Raw genomic sequence first — 16,534 nt, forward strand, 5'->3', positions numbered from 1 at the left:
AGCTGCATCTGTCAAAAGGTGATATTTCAAAAATGCATCTTCTTCGAGCTATCGAAATCTTATCCGACCTCCCAGTTGCCTATTCTGCAGTGCTAAAACTGATGAAGCTAGTTGCTACTTTGCCTGTGACCACTACCAGTAATGAACGATTCTTCTCGGCATTAGGGCGTGTGAAAGACTATCTGCGATCGACGATGGGAAACGACAGACTCAGTGATCTCATGATAATGGCCGTTGAAAAAGAGGAGGTAAAGAGACTGGATTTGGATAGATTAGTCAACGATTTTGCCAAGCAGCGACCTCGCCGCTACCCCCTGTTTTAGGTATGTTTGCTAAATGTTGTTCTTTTTTTTGCATCTTAATAAAAAAAAAATCGAAAAAAAAATCCTTGCCCCCCCCTACATTTTCGTGAATTGGCGCCACTGCAGTCAGTGGGTATGAAGAGCGCCTAGCATGACGTGTTCACTAACTAATTTCATGCTAAACTAAAAATAATCTTATTAGAATTTTGCATTATTAATATATACAATAGTATAAAAATGTAATGCATTTCAAAATAATATATTAAAAGTTTGTAGAGAGTGAAATATATACACCAGTTAATTTCACTTACTGATGATGTATGAAATAAGATTTATGCTAGCTACTGTTCCAAGTAGCCATGGCTCTCAACTTTTCATCACAGTCCAGCAAGTTGATTTTAGTTCGAAATAATTTCTTTCAAAAATGCATCAGATATTTTCCCAATAATGCAAGATTTTGACTTTTTCATTTACTGTCCTACAGGGAGGAGTGGGGCGCAAGCACTACCTCCATTGTGGACAAACTTGACGGTAACACTATCTATGATTTGACGTGTAGCAAGAAGTTTTTGATTTATTGTAACTAGTAGCTTAATGTTTCAGATTTCCTAACGATTAGACTAACACCACTATTTAATGGGTGTTTGCTGATGTTACCATACTGATTTAATGTTTAACTATAATTAATATTAATAAGGTGAAGAAACGTTAATTGATATCAAGGCATATTAATCTCTTTTTTTTGCGTCAGTGATGGTGAAACTCTTTAACAACGAAGACCACACTGCCTTTCCAAATAAGGAAAGATAACGAGTAAATTTGTGAAAATTTTATTTGAAATTATTTTAAAAAAATCTTTTTGAACTAAATTCATATTTAAAATAAATTTTGAAAGAATCTTAACGCCCTTACCTCACACAGGTTCAGTTAAGACTTCAAAATTTACTTTAAATGTAATTATTTTTATTTTTGTATAATATTGCGCTGATGACGGCTGCTGATTATATAGCAAAAATTTTCGGTTAGATTGTATTCACAACCTTTTTCTCGTTATCTTTTCTTATTCTGCAAAATTTAATTTTTTAATTGTTTTGAGATTCAGACTTTTTTCCCAGCCCACTCGAAAATTTCCAGGATGATTGAAGCACTACCAATTTCCAAGAAATAAAAAAAAATCTCTATACAAACACATAGCCATAATAATGATGATCTTTTTACGATTACGAAAGACCCAATTGTAAGCAAAGGATCATTTTAATCTCGGAATTATGACTAAGTTATTTATGACTCTTCCAAAACCTTTGCACTAATAAATATAATGAGAATTTCAAAATTCTTTTGAAATGAATTTTACAGGATTCTTTCCAGCAAGTTCAAATGAATAATCCCAGTGACTTTTTATCAACTTCTAGACATAGGTTTTGTCCACTTTTTGACAAGACATTTGCTCTAACACTGTCCACAAGACATCCTGACATTTGCTCTAGGATCCGAATCGGACTTTCTTTGATAGTTAAGTACATTAACCTTTTTTTTCTAAGCCTCATATCGAAACATAGCAAATTGGTCATGAAATTATTTCCAGATCTTGCAAAATTAGATATTTTTTGCATTATTTACTGCTCTAAGCCTTTTCTAACACCATCATATTTATTAACACAATTTCTAATACAACCCGTTCTTACACTTATACTAATTCTTCAAGACTTTTTATCAGATTTATAAAAACTTAGCTGAGTAATATTGTCCTATAATTATTTACGGGTCTTAATGCTGTCTACTGTTTTTGTATTATATACTGTTCTAAGCCTTTTCTAACACAATTACTAAAACAAACCGTTCTAACACATCTATATTAATTTTTCTAGACTTTTTTTTCTAGACTCTATATTAATTTTACTAGCAAATTGGCCTTAAAATTGTTTATAGGTCTTACACAATTACAGTGTTTTTATGTTTACTGTTCTAAGCTTTTTCTAACACAAGTATATTTATTACACAATTCTAACACAACAGTAATCAGTTTTTAACTAACACAAACACACAAAGTTTCCAACGCAATACGTTCTAACACAATTATATTCATTGTCTTAAGCTTTAATCAAGAAGTCATCAAAGCTCGGATAGTATATTGGTCTTAAAATTGTTGACAGGTCTTACACAGTTATAACTGAATAATGTGAATCAATTTCAAGCGAAAAACCCAGTATATAATCATTATTAAATGTCCGCCAACTGGTGTTGAAAACACGACTTTCAGGTATTCGATTTGGATGAACAATTTTGGGCTATAGACCCCAAGTTGAAGAATGGTAGCATCCGAAGACCTTATACTGAGTTCCTTAACGCCGGTAAAATTACGTTTGGAAATGCAAGACAGATAAGTTGGAAAATAGTCATTGGAAAAAATAAGACACTGGAAAAAAAGACAATGGTATTAAATGCCAGAAGTAAAGAGGGTCATAGTAATATTAAGATAGTTTACTTGTTAACATTAAATTTTTGTCAGTTTATAATACACTTTGGAAGGTTTATGTCACTCATAAAGAAGTTAAGCCCTTAAAAAATTCAGTTAAGCCCTTAAGTGCTTAAAATAGCCCTAATGTGCCTATAAAAGTTTGAGGTATCTGGAAAAGCTTACGAAAACTGGAATCTGTTACTGGAATTCCAGAATCTTATTCTCCAGAATTCTCTGGTGTTTCATGGAAAAGCCTTGTCTTCTTTTAGATGCGCCCCAGTTCAAAACAGAACATTTAAGCTACCCTTTCTAACCAAGTAGCCACAAACTCTGAGCAAACTGCCCTTACTAAAAATTGAATTTTACCTAATGTGTTTTTTGACTTGGGAAGTCCAAAATACTATTAAGCCATTCTCCACATGTTAAATGTGTACTTTTCCACTTCTGGAAATATTCTGCACAATTGCAAAGAATAATAACAATAAAAAGGCAGGTGGAGGCTAACAATTGTACCAGCCTCAGAAGCGAGTTGGTTGGCCTCAGAAGCCTTGTACCAGCGTCAGAAGCGAGTTGGTTGGGATCCCTATTTGCTTTACAGGATACAATTTTACATACAAGGTTTTGATTGGTTTCAAACAGTTAGACAAATGAGCAAATTAAGTGTATGACAACTATTTTTTGTATCATTCAGAAAGTTTTAAAGCAAAACAAAAAAGAAATAGAAACCTTGCGGGTCGATACTGAGCGGCTTTGTCCTCGTCCACGCGTTGGGAAACTGACTGGTCCTCTAGCTCTTCCTCGGCCTCTGGCTACTGGGTTAGGGCCCCAAGATCCAACAACAACGCCACCAACAGCTAGTTGGCCACCAGGTCCACCCCGAGAGACTGGTTGACCCCTTCTTGCGCCACGCCCATTGTTAGGAAAAGAAGGTTCCTGATGAGGATCTAAAGAAACAACAACAACAACAAAAATTATTATGTGACCACATACAAAAGAGTATAAACTGGGCAACCACGGAGAGCGCTCAACCGTATATCTCCTCCCGTTTAAAAAAACCATAATATAAAGAAGCACAGACTTTATTCGAGAGAAAATATAACACTTCTTTCACAATCACCGCCAACAATCTCTTTGTCAAAGCCCCCCCCCCCCCCAACAAACAAAGTCGGAAATTTATGAGTTTTTAGTTGAGAAGGAGGGGGGGGGGCAATTGAAAGCTAAAAAACAAAAGCAAAAGAATAGTAAATTCAAACCACTTATCTTTAACTTGAAATCAAGACACATTTCATAAAAAAAATCAAAATTTTAAAGAAGTAAAAGTAACAAATCACTAAATGCAACCTCGATAACCGGACCCTTAAGTTGACCGAAACTGGGCCCACAGTACTAAATGGGACTTCGAGCACATCTCCAACCGAGAAGTCAGAGCCACTTCAGCAGGTTCAGGAGGGACACCTGCTCCTCCCCTTAGATTCCGAAAAATAAATTTTTTTTGTATTAAAAAAAAGAAGAAAAAACTCCGTCTAGATTTTGAGAATTATATTCTGCATAGCTCTAAATTTTGTAATTTAACTTTTTGGTGTTTTCACAGAAAAAAAAACAATGAAATTACCACCCCCCCCCCCCAAAAAAAAGTTTCGTAAATTTCGGAAGATAAAAAAAAACTAATGTGTGAACTCGATTAAACAAAATATGTGCTTCCATGATCAACAAAAAACTATTCAATTCACAAATTTTATCAACCTCCAAAATCGGAGAGCATAAAGAAAAGACAAACAAAACACCAAGCTGGCCATAATGCAGTATACAAAAAAATAAAAAATAAAAATGTTTTCTAATATTGAGCAATGAAGCAACACTGGCGAAGCATCATGAGATTTGATTCCACAAAATATCATGAGGAAACGAATATAAATCATAAACCTTCAAATATTCCCGAGTATGATTTCTGAGTAATCGACAGCCCACCTGAATCAAATTTTCGTCTTCTTTTATTCACTATCACAACGGGATTTTTCATACCGCAATCTTTTCTCAGTAAAGATGTCAAACAGAATTTATAAAAAGCACAAAAATTACCTCCCCTACCCCACCCCCAAAAGCTCTTTCCCATCGGAATAATTGGAGCAACTAAAATACGATAACTGATGAATTAAAACGATGCACCAATGACTTCCTAGCGAAAAAAGTCGCGGAGACAAATTACACTGCCACAACTGGCCTTTACTAACCATCAACCTTATCTGGTCTTTTTGTTTCGATTTTTAGCCATCTGGCATTTACGAACTTAAGTGTTTTCGTCACATAGTAGCTGAGATCTCCTGCTAAGAATTGCTGACGAGAACATCCAAAGCATTTATAATCAGATCCTTTAGAGGAATTTGAGCATGTAATTCAAAAATTTTACTGCAAAAACTAATTAATTCGATCAAGGGCCTGTGGTGGCCCAGGGATTGATCTCTGCGCCTACGGTTCTACAAGGCCGATGCAAGGAACTTTGTAGCAAAGGAGCGTCATTAATCCTTAATCTAAAGATTAGCTCGTTCAATGATTTTTATACTGTTTAAAGCCTCTTTTTATGTATATACTTTTCCCACTCAAATTCCACGCTGAATCATATAAGTTTCTGCGAGACAAAAAAAAAAAAAAAAAATTAATGTCAACGGCACGTGGCACTACTATTGTTATAAATAAGTCTCAATGTCATTAACAACTTACACATAGGTCTTCTTGGAGATGGCAGCATGGGAGCGGCAAAAACATCATTTGACAGACCATCGAGGACAGCTTTTCTTAGTCTCTCTAACTTCAAAATCAGATCATTTCTATAGTCACAAAGATCCTAGATAAAGAAGACCGGGTTAATAAAAAGATATATACCTTTATGCATAACCATATACCAGACCCTTGCAGAGATCTTTGTTTCAAGTAGGGGTGGAAGCCTACTTCGCCAGAACAGAGAAAACAAGCGAAATGCACGAAAGTGATGAGACAGTGTCGAAGAGGGCATGGGAAGGAAAGAGGGCGTGGGAACAAAAGTTATTCTAGATTATGAAATGGAACTAAACAAAGAGAAAACAAATAAAAAGATGCACAAGGTAACTTCAGACAACCTTATTCTTCCAAAACCTTCTACTAATACCCCATGAATACAATAAAAAAATTTCCTGTAGAGCATTATTGATTAAGCTTGTTAGTGTTTATAAAAGCATTTGAAATTGACAATGAGTAAGGCAGCGAAAACAACGCATGCTTTTTACATTGCTTATATTATAATATTATAAATATAATTTCAAATTATATTAAATTTTTATCCTAGGCAGCGCAATAGCGCTGCCCAAGTAAAGAACGATGTTGGCACAATGTAATATTTTTTTTTCCATACCCGGGCACTTCGTATCGAAGGAGTTGTCGTAGAAACTTCGAAAAGGGCTCATTCTATTGGAAATTGGAGTGGCTAGTACCCTTTTTTAAAGTAGAAAGTGATTGGAGGGCAACTACCAACCCCCCCCCCACGCCCATCGTTCCCCCAAAACACATCCAATCAAAATTTTAAGATAGCTATTTTGTTCAGCGCAGTTGAATTCCAGATAGAAAATATGTTTTTTGAGGAGGACACTCCCCCACAACCCTCGGGACAAGGGTTTTAAGTTATGCTCTGAGGGCATATAAGAACGATGTTGGCACAATGTTTTATTTTTTTTTTCCTTTAGAGGGGCACTTCGTTTCGAAGAAGTTGTTTTATAAAATTAGAAAAGGGCTCATTCAATTGGAAATTGGAGTGGCTAGTGCCCTTTTTAATAGTCGAAAGTGATTGGAAGGCAACTAGCTCCCCCACGCCCATCAATTCCCTAAACACATCCAATCATAATTTTGAGACAGCCATTTTGTTCAGCGTAGTTTATTTCCAGATAAAAATTATGTTTTTGAGGAGGACACTCCTCCACATCCTTCAGGGCAAGGGTTGTAAGTTGTGCCCTGGGGGCATATAAGGTTTTTATAGAAAGCGTTGTCGTATAAACTTCAAAAAAGACTCATTCGATTGGAAATTCAAAGAGCTAGTGCCCATTTTAATAGTCAAAAGTGATTGGAGGGCAACTAACCCCCCTCTCACGCCTATCTTTTCCCAAAACACATCCAATCAAAATTTTGAGATAGCCATTTTATTCAACATAGTTTTAAGTTCTGGAAATTGGGTCTTTGAGGATGACAACCCCCTCACTACCCTCAGGGCAAGGGTTGTAAGTTATGCCCTGGGGGTATATAAAGTTTTTATAGAACGCGTGGTCGTAGAAACTTCAAAAAAGGTTCATATGATTAGAAATTGAAATGGATAGTGTCCTTTTTAATAGTCAAAAGTAATTGGAAGGCAACTAACACCCCTTCCACGCCCACCATTTCCCCAAACATATCCAATCAAAACTTTGAGATTACCATTTTGTTCCACGCACTTTAAAGTTCAGGAAATTATACCTTTGAGCAGGACACTCCCCCCACAATCTTCAGGGCAAGGGTTATAAGTTATGCCCTGGGGGCATATAAGTTTTATTGAAATCTTTGTCGTAGACAATTGAAAAAGGACTCATTCGATTGCAAATTCAAAGGTCTAGTGCCCTTTTTCATATACTAAAGTGATTCGAGGGCAACTAACCCCCCTCCCTCACCCACCTTTTCCCCAAACACATCCAATCAACATTTTTAGATAGCCATTTTGTTCAGCGTAATAAGTTATGCCCTGGGGGCATATAAGGTTTTTTTAGAGAACTTCGTTGTAGAAACTTCAAAAAGGGTTCATACGATCGGGAATTGAACTTGCTAGTGCCCTTTTTAATAGTCGAAAGTAATTGGAAGTCAACCAACACTTCTTCCAAGCCCACCCTTTCCCCAAACATATCCAATCAAAATTTTGAGATAGCCATTTTGTTCCACGCAGTTTAGAGTTCAGAAAATTATACCTTTGAACAAGATACTCCCCCAAAGTCTTCAGGGCAAGGGTTATAAGTTATGCCCTGAGGGCATATAAGGTTTTTTATTGGAATCTTTGTCATAGAAACTTGAAAAAGGGCTCATTCGATTGGAAATAAAAAGGACTAGGACCTTTTATGGCGATCAACAGTAATCGGAGTGCAACTAGCCCCCTTCTCATGCCCCACTTTTCTCCAATCACATCCAATCAGAATTTTTAGATAGCCATTTTATTCAACGTAGTTGAAAGTTTTGCAAATTAGGTCTTTGAGGATGACAACCCATCCCCCCCACAACCCTCAGGGTAAGGGTTATAAGTTATGCCCAGGGGGCATATAAGGTTTATATAGAAAGTTGTTGTAAAAATTTCAAAAATGGCTCATTTGTTTGAAAATAAATCTGCCCCTTTTAATAGTCGAAAGTGAATGGAGAGTAATTGACCCCCCTCTCACGCCCACCTTTTCCCCAAACACATCCAATCCAAAATTTTTAGATGGCCATTTTGTTCAACGTAGTTGAAAGTTTTGGAAATTAGGTCTTAGAGACAACCCCTTCCCCCCACAGCCCTCATGGCAAGGGTTGTAAGTTATGCCCTGGAGGGAAATAAGGTTTTATTGAAAGCGTTTTCGTAGAAACTTCAAAAGGGCTCATTCATCTGGAAATTGAAACGGCCAGTGCCTTTTTTAATAGTTGAAAGTGATTGGAGACCGACTAACGGCCATGTCTTGATGCAACCTATGCAACCTACTGCAAAATACTTGATAACTTTAATTAAAAATCAACGGACTCGGTCGAGGCCTTAGGCCTCTCCCCGCTCACGCCCACCATTTTCCCAAACACATCCAATCAAAATTTAGATATCCCTTTTGTTCAACGTAGTTGAAAGTTCTTGAAATTATTTCTTTTAGGATGATAACCCCCTCAGAGTCCTCAGTGCAAGGGTTGTAAGTTAAGCCCTGAGGGCATATAAAGTTTATATAGAAAGTTGTTGCAGAAATTTCAAAAAGGACTAATTTGATTGGAAATTGAAATTGTTCTTTTTAATAGTCGAAAGTGAGTGGAGAGTAATTAACACCCTCTCACGCCCCATTTCCCAAAAAACATTCAATCAAAGTTAGAGATAGTCGTTTTGTTCAACGTAGTTGAAAGTTCAGGAAATTATGTATTTAAGGATGACAAACCCCCCAGAGCCCCAAGGGCAAAGGTTGTAAGTTATACCCTGGGAGCTAACGTTTTTATAGATACAGTTGTCGCAAAAATTCAAAAGGGGTCATTCAATTGGAAATTGAGAGGACCCCCCCCCCCTACAGCCCTCAGGGCAAGGGTTGTAAGTTATGCTGTGGGGTCATATAAGGTTTTTATTGAAAGCGTTGTCGTAGGAACTTCAAAAGGGCTCATTCAATTGGAAATTGAAAGAGCCAGTGCCTTTTTTAATAGTTAAAAGGGATTGGAAAGCGACTAACGCCCCTCTCACGCCCACCATTTCCCCTAACACATCCAATCAAAATTTTGAGATAGCCATTTTATTCATCGTAGTTTTAAGTTCTGTAAATTAGGTCTTTGAGGATGACAAACCCCTCACAGCCCTCAGGGCAAGGGTTGTAAGTTATGTCCTGGGGACATATAAGGTTTTTATAGAACGTGTTGTCGTAGAAACTTCAAAAAGGGCTAATTCGATTGGAAAATGAAATGGCTAGAACCCTTTTTAATAGCCAAAAGAGATTTGAGGGCAACTAACCCCCTCTCACGCCCACCTTCTCCCCAAACAAATCCAATAATATTATTAGATTGCCATTTTTAACAACGTAGTTGAAAGTTTTGGAAATTAGGTCTTTGAGGATGAAAACCCATCCGCTCCCACAACACTCAGGGAAAGGGTTGTAAGTTATGCCCTGGGGTCATATAACGTTTATATAGAAAGTTGTAAAAATTCCAAAAATTGCACATTTGTTTGAAAATTAAAATTGCCCTTTTTAATAGTCGAAAGTGAGTGGAGAGTGACTGACGCCCCTCTCACGCCCACCTTTTCCCCAAACACATCCAATCAACATTTTTAAATAGCCATTTTGTTCAACGTAGTTGAAAGTTTTGGAAATTAGGTCTTTGAGGATGACAACCCCTCCCCCCCACAGCCCTCAGGGCAAGGGCTGTAAGTTATGCCCTGGGTCAAATAAGGTTTTTATTGAAAGCGTTTTCGTAGAAACTTCAAAAGGGCTCATTCAATTGGAAATTGAAATGGGCAGTGCCTTTTTTAGTAGTTGAAAGTGATTGGATAGCGACTAACGGCCATGTCTTGATGCAACCTATGCAACCTACTGCAAAATACTTGATAACTTCAATTCAAAATCAACAGACTCGGTCGAGGCCTTCGGCCTCGCCCCTCTCACGCCCACCGTTTTCCAAAAAAACATCCAATCAAAATTTTGAGATATCCATTTTGTTCAACGTAGTTGAAAGTTCTTGAAATTATTTCTTTTAGAATGATAACCCCCTCAGAGCCCTCAGTGCAAGGATTGTAAGTTAAGCCCTGGGGGCATATAAAGTTTATATAGAAAGTTGTTGTAGAAATTTCAAAAACTACTTATTTGATTGGAAATTGAAATTGCCCTTTTTAATAGTCGAAAGTCATCGGACATGAAATGACCCCCTCTCCTACGCCCATCATTTCTCCCAGCATATTAAATAAAAGTTTATGGATAGCCATGTTGATCGACGCAATTGAAAGTCAAGAAAGTTCTGTATTTGAGGATATCAAACCCTCCAGAGCCCCAAGGGCAAAGGTTGTAAGTTATACCCTGGGAGCTAACGTTTTTATAGATACAGTTGTCGCAAAAATTCAAAAGGGGCTCATTCAATTGGAAATTGAGAGGCCCCCCCCCTACAGCCCTCAGGGCAAGGGTTGTAAGTTATGCTGTGGGGTCATATAAGGTTTTTATTGAAAGCGTTGTCGTAGGAACTTCAAAAGGGCTCATTCAATTGGAAATTGAAAGAGCCAGTGCCTTCTTTAATAGTTAAAAGGGATTGGAAAGTGACTAACGCCCCTCTCACGCCCACCTTCTCCCCAAACACATCCAATCAAACTTTTCAGATAGCCATTTTATTCAACGTAGTTTCAAGTTCTGTAAATTATGTTTTTCAAGAAGACAACCCCATCACAGCCCTCATCGCAAGGGTTGTAAATCATGCCCTGGGGGCAAATAAAGTTTTAATGGAACACGTTATCGTAGAAACTTCAAAAAGGGCTCATTCGATTAGAAACTGAAATGGCTAGTGCCCTTTTTAATAGTCGAAAGTAATTGGAAGGCAACTAACACCCCCCCTTCCACACCCACCATTTCCCATTTTGTTCAACGTAGTTGAAAGTTCTGGAAATTAGGTCTTAAAGGACGACAACCCCTCCCACATCCCTCAGGGCAAGGGTTGTAAGTTATGCCCTGGGGGCATATAAGGTTTTTATTGAAAGTGTTGTCGTAGAAACTTCAAAAGGGCTCATTCCATTGGAAATTGAAAGAGCCAGATCCTTCTTTAATAGTCGAAAGTGATTGGAAAGTGACTAACGCCCCTCTCACGCCCACCTTCTCCCCAAACACATCCAATCAAACTTTTGAGATAGCCATTTTATTCAACGTATTTTTAAGTTCTGGAAATTAGGTCTTTGAGGATGACAAACCCCCCTCTCCCCTCCCCAGCCCTCAGGGCGAGGGTTGTAAGTTATGCCCTGCGGACATATAAGGTTTTTATTGTAAGTGTTGTCGTAGGAACTTCAAAAGGGCTCATTCCATTGGAAATTGAAAGAGCCAGAGCCTTTTTTAATAGTTGAAAGTGATTGGAAAGCGACTAACGCCCCTCTCACGCCCACCATCTTCCCAAACACATCCAATCAAAATTTTGAGATCAACAATTTTGTTCAACGTAGTTGAAAGTTCTTGAAATTGTGTCTTTTAAGATGATAACCCCCTCAGAGCCCCCAGTACAAGGGTTGTAAGTAAAGCCCTGGGGGCATATAAAGTTTATATAGAAAGTTATTGTAGAAATTTCAAAAGGGGCTCATTTCACTGGAAATTGAAATTGCCCTTTTTAATTGTCGAAAGTGAGTGGAGAGTAATTAAACCCCCTCTCGCGCCCACCATTTCTCCAAAAACATTCAATCGAAGTTTAGAGATAGCCATTTTGTTCAAAATAGTTGAAAGTTCTGGAAATTATGTATTTAAGGATGACAAACCCCCCAAAGCCCCAAGGGCAAAGGCTGTAAGTTATGCCCTGGGGGCATATAAGATTTTTATTGAAAGAGTTGTCGTAGAAACTTCAAAAGGGAGGATTTGATTGGAAATTGAAAGGGCTAGTGCCCTTTTTAATAGTCAAAAGTGATTGGAGGGTAACTAACCCACCTCTCACGCCCACCATTTCTTCTAAACACATTCAATCAAAATTTTCAGATAGCTATTTTGTTCAACATAGTCAGAAAGTTCTGAAAATTAGGTATTTGAGAATGACACCCCCCGCAGCCCTTAGGGCAAAGATTGCAAGTTATGCCCTGTGGGCATATAAGATTTTTATTGAAAGCGTTGTCGTAGAAACTTCAAAAGGGCGCATTTGATTGGATATTGAAAGGGCTAGTGCCATTTTTAATAGTTTAAGGTGACTGGAGAGTGACTATCGCCCCTCTCACGCCCACCATTTCCCCAAACACATCTAATCAAAATTTTCAGATAGCCATTTTGTTTAACGTAGTTGAAAGTTCCGGAAATTAGGCCTAAGAGGTTGACATCAACTCTAACAGACTTTAAGGTAAGGGATGTAATTTATGCCCTGGGGGCATATAAGGTGTTTATAGAAAGCGTTGTCGTTTCTAGAAGAGATCAATCGATTGGAAATCGAAAGGCCTAGTGCCCTTTTTAATAGTCGAAAGTGATTGGAAAGCTTGACATTTTCAAACAGTTTGCGGTAACGAACTGTAAGTAAGGAGCGACCCGGCTCAATGGTAACCGAAACTTTAGAAAACGGGTTTTTGATACCAATAGGTACATAAAGAGAATCAAATTTTAATGCTGATTTCAAATATATAAGTTTCATCAATTTTAATCCAGTCCAACAAAAGTTACGCGCCTGAGAAAATTTGACTGATTTTCGAAAAAAGGGGGAAAGACCCCCTAAAAGTTATAGAACCTTAATGAAAATCACACCATCAGATTCAGCGTATCAGAGAACCCTACTGTAGAGGTTTCAAGCTCCTATCTGCAAAAATTTGAAATTTTTCATTTTTTGCCAGAAGAAAGATCACGGATGAGTGTTTATTTGTTTTTTTTCCCAGAGGTGATCGTATCGACCCAGTGGTCCTAGAATATCGTGGGAGGGCTCATTGGAACGGAAATTAAATGTTCTAGTGCTCAAAAAAATGTGATCAAAAAATGGAGGGCAACCGATCAAAATTTTTAGATAGCCACTTTGTTCAGCAAGGTCGAAAATATGATAACTATGTCCTTTAGGATGACTTAATCCCCCGAAGTCCCCGGGGGGAGGGCTGAAAGTTATGAACTTTATCCAATGTTAACATATAGTATTGGTTATTGGGAAGTATACAGACGTTTTCAGGGGGATTTTTTCTGGTAGTGGCGGGGTGGGTGGGTCGGGGATTATGTGGGAGGACCTTTCCATGAAGAAAGTTTTCATGGGGCAAGGGACATTGCTATGAAGCGGGCGCCGGATTTCCCAGCGTTATAAAAAAAAGATCAGAAATCAAATATAAAAAAATACAAGTTTTTCAACTGAAAGTAAGGAGCAACATCAAAACGAACAGAAAATATTACGTATATGATTGGGTTCACCCCCTAGTCAATACCTCGCTCTTTCAGCCAAAGATTCTTTAGTACTTTCATAAGAGCTATTTATTCTAAATAACGGCCTTTGTGATTAAAGGGGCATTTTGAAAGAATTGGAACAAAAGTCGAACTTTAGCTTAAAGAGCGAGGTATTGACGCGGGGGCGGATCCCCTAATATACGCTTTAAGAATATATGGATATAGAAGATCGCTACGTAAGTTAATTCGTAAGTTACGTGTATTTATTACTAATAAAAACATTCGTAAGTAGATTTAAGCAAGTTTTGAGAAAGCCATTTAACCAAATAAAAGTAAAATTAATATGCAAATTTGTTTTAATTATTCATGTACGGTGAGCCAAAATCAAAACCTGCATTAATTCAAAAACGTTCAAAAATTAAATAAAAAAACAAGTTTTTTTAACTAAGCCTTTTAACAAGTTTTTTTAAGGGCTGTCCCTTCCTCAACGCCTCGCTCTTAACGCTAAAGTTTGACTTTCTCACAATTCTATTTTTTTTAAGAAATAAAAAACTTTAGCGTAAAGAGCGAGGCGTTGAGGAGGGGACAGCCCCTTTCATATACGGAATAATTTCTGTTCGTTTTAAGTTTTAACGTCGTTCCTTACTTTCAGTTAAAAGAATTTGTTTTTTTTTATTTAATTACAGCAAAGATCGATGTGGGTATAAATGTACTATTTTTGTTGTTGTTTAGAACAGGGCACTTCGTATCGAGGGAGTTGTCGTGAGAACTTCGAAAAGGGCTCATTCGATTGAAAATAGAAAGGGCTGATGCCGTTTTTAATAGTCGAAAGGGATTGGAGGGCAACTAATCCCCCTTCCACGCCCTCCCTCCCATTTGCCCATTATGTTTAAGAACTAAATATTGCCTTTAGATTAATTCAAAATGCACTGTTTCAATGCTAATTCCCAATAGGGCATTTCAGCAGTATCCCAAGAATGATTGAGGGTATTATGTTCAAACTTTCAAGGCTACATCTTCTCTTAAAATTTAACCAAATCAAAATAGCGTAAGTGTATCCAAGCTATTAAAGAAAGTAAACAGATTTTTTTGCGAATGGTACCAAGCTTTCCATTTCAGGTCAACTAGAGGAGGTATGAAACTAAATTAAACACTACTATTTGTGTCCAAATTTTTAAAAGGGTGTATGTTATACAAATGAATGTGCATTGTCAGTTTAATATACATATACTGATATTTAGTAATCAAAATGTTAATATTATTTGATTTATTAAAGTTATAAAAGTAAAAACATCTACATTTTTTTCAGTAAAGTACAAATTTTGTTCTGGCCTTGGGAAGGCATAGGGGTCAGTTCTGCCTCCCCAGTGACAGAACTGATCTCCACTTTACTACCCCTCAGTCAGTAATTGCAATTGGGGAGGGGGGGACAGAGACCAGCCACCCTGTGCTTTCGCACAACCTTACTAGTTACCTTCCCCAGATTTCTCTAAGTACGCACAGCTGGGTCGACTCTGGCTGAGGTTGCAGTCATACCCTCTGAGGCTCCCCTCCCCAGTTTTTGTGTCTATGAAAATAGGTGTAATGTACAAAGAAATTATGTCATACGACATAGATTTTATTTTATAATATCCGTGTTGTTTTGCAAAAAGGGCTCAGTCCACTTGTACCGAAAATACTCTCCTGCAAAATCAGAAAAAGTGGACTTATGCCCTTTTCGCAAAACGCCACGGATATATTCTGTAAAATTTAAGATATCCCATGATTTGGTTTTATGCATCATTCAAACTTAACATATAACTTAACAAGGAACTTAACATGCGACTTAACATATGTTTTAAGAACTTGTTTCTATTTTCAGAATAAAATCATACAATTATTTTTAATCTGACTAATGCATTTTATACTTTATACTTTTGCTCTTATCAACATAATCCTACATAAGATTCAGGATATCCATACTTACTTTCAATCTTAACATTTTATCACCAATTATGTTTCCATATTGTTAAAATCCATTGGTTAATATATACATTACATTTAGAGACTAATCTAAAAATCCAATTCTGTAAAAGCAATACTAACTTGATAGCTAGTTGAGGTAAAGGCCTTTGCAAGAGTGGCTTGGAACACCTTTCCATCAAAATAGAGCCAGGGGCATACCATTTGCCAAGGGATGGGAGATCCGGCAACATCATTGGCCAAAATAGCCATCTCAACACCTTCCATGAAAAGAGTGGCCAATTGGACACCGCGCTTGGTAACTGGAGAAATCTAGAATGAAATTCAGAGTTAATCACTAAAAACCACCATTAAGAATAAATTAAATCTTAAGACACGGGCATGCTCTGATGTTACACATCAAAAGACACCTTGAGAGAGGAGCAGCATAAAAGACGACGCTTTTATATATATATATATATATATATATATATATATATATATATATATATATATATATATATATATATATATATATATATACCAGAGGGGAGAAGGGACAGAAATAGGTACATAGTAGACTCCATAGCAGTAAAATTAAGGCAAACGATTTGAAGGCTGGGAAGATTAAGCTTTTTCTGGCTATTATATTTATTTGCAAGGTTTGTTGCTTAGAATAATATGTATAGAATGGAAAGAAAATTTCGTTCCTCCTTCAAAACTAAATAACTACCTTTGTCTCCCTCCCATTATCCTTACACATTTTTATGTTGATTTAAAACATTTTATTTTGTTGTCGTTTCTTTAATTCCCTTATAAAGAAAAACTTTTTTGTTCTTTTTGTTTTTTGTACAAGAAAATCATTTTTTTTTATATTGTAATTTTCAGTGGTAATTTTCTTTACTGTCTTTTTTCCTAATTGGTTCATGTTGGAGCAATGACACTTACTGTAGTCGTTACAAGTTATAGAAGTTATAGTTAATCCAAAAATTAGCAAATTATAAAACTTTAAGTTACACCGGGTGAAAATATTGATTGAGTCCTTCAAAATTAAACTGTCGTAAATTGGG

The 16,534-nt window shown here is 37.0% G+C and overlaps 1 protein-coding gene across 3 annotated transcripts in view; it reads right to left on the bottom strand.

The window, feature by feature from the left end:
* Positions 1 to 16,534, bottom strand: part of LOC148947112 (constitutive coactivator of PPAR-gamma-like protein 1 homolog) — a 124,447-nt gene that overhangs the window by 16,571 nt on the left and 91,342 nt on the right. For all 3 annotated transcript variants that reach the window (XM_089096876.1, XM_089096874.1, XM_089096875.1), the window contains exons 12-14: positions 15,609 to 15,797; positions 5,479 to 5,602; positions 3,487 to 3,704 (exon numbers count right to left, since the gene is read on the bottom strand). In XM_089096876.1, coding sequence (XP_088953002.1) covers positions 3,487 to 3,704; positions 5,479 to 5,602; positions 15,609 to 15,797 — 531 coding nt within the window. The remainder of the gene's footprint in view (positions 1 to 3,486; positions 3,705 to 5,478; positions 5,603 to 15,608; positions 15,798 to 16,534) is intronic.

The sequence above is a fragment of the Artemia sp. Qi Xiang Cuo genome, chromosome 11 (genome assembly GCF_049724085.1).
Source record: "Artemia sp. Qi Xiang Cuo chromosome 11, ASM4972408v1, whole genome shotgun sequence".
Taxonomy (NCBI): Eukaryota; Metazoa; Arthropoda; class Branchiopoda; order Anostraca; family Artemiidae; genus Artemia; species Artemia sp. Qi Xiang Cuo.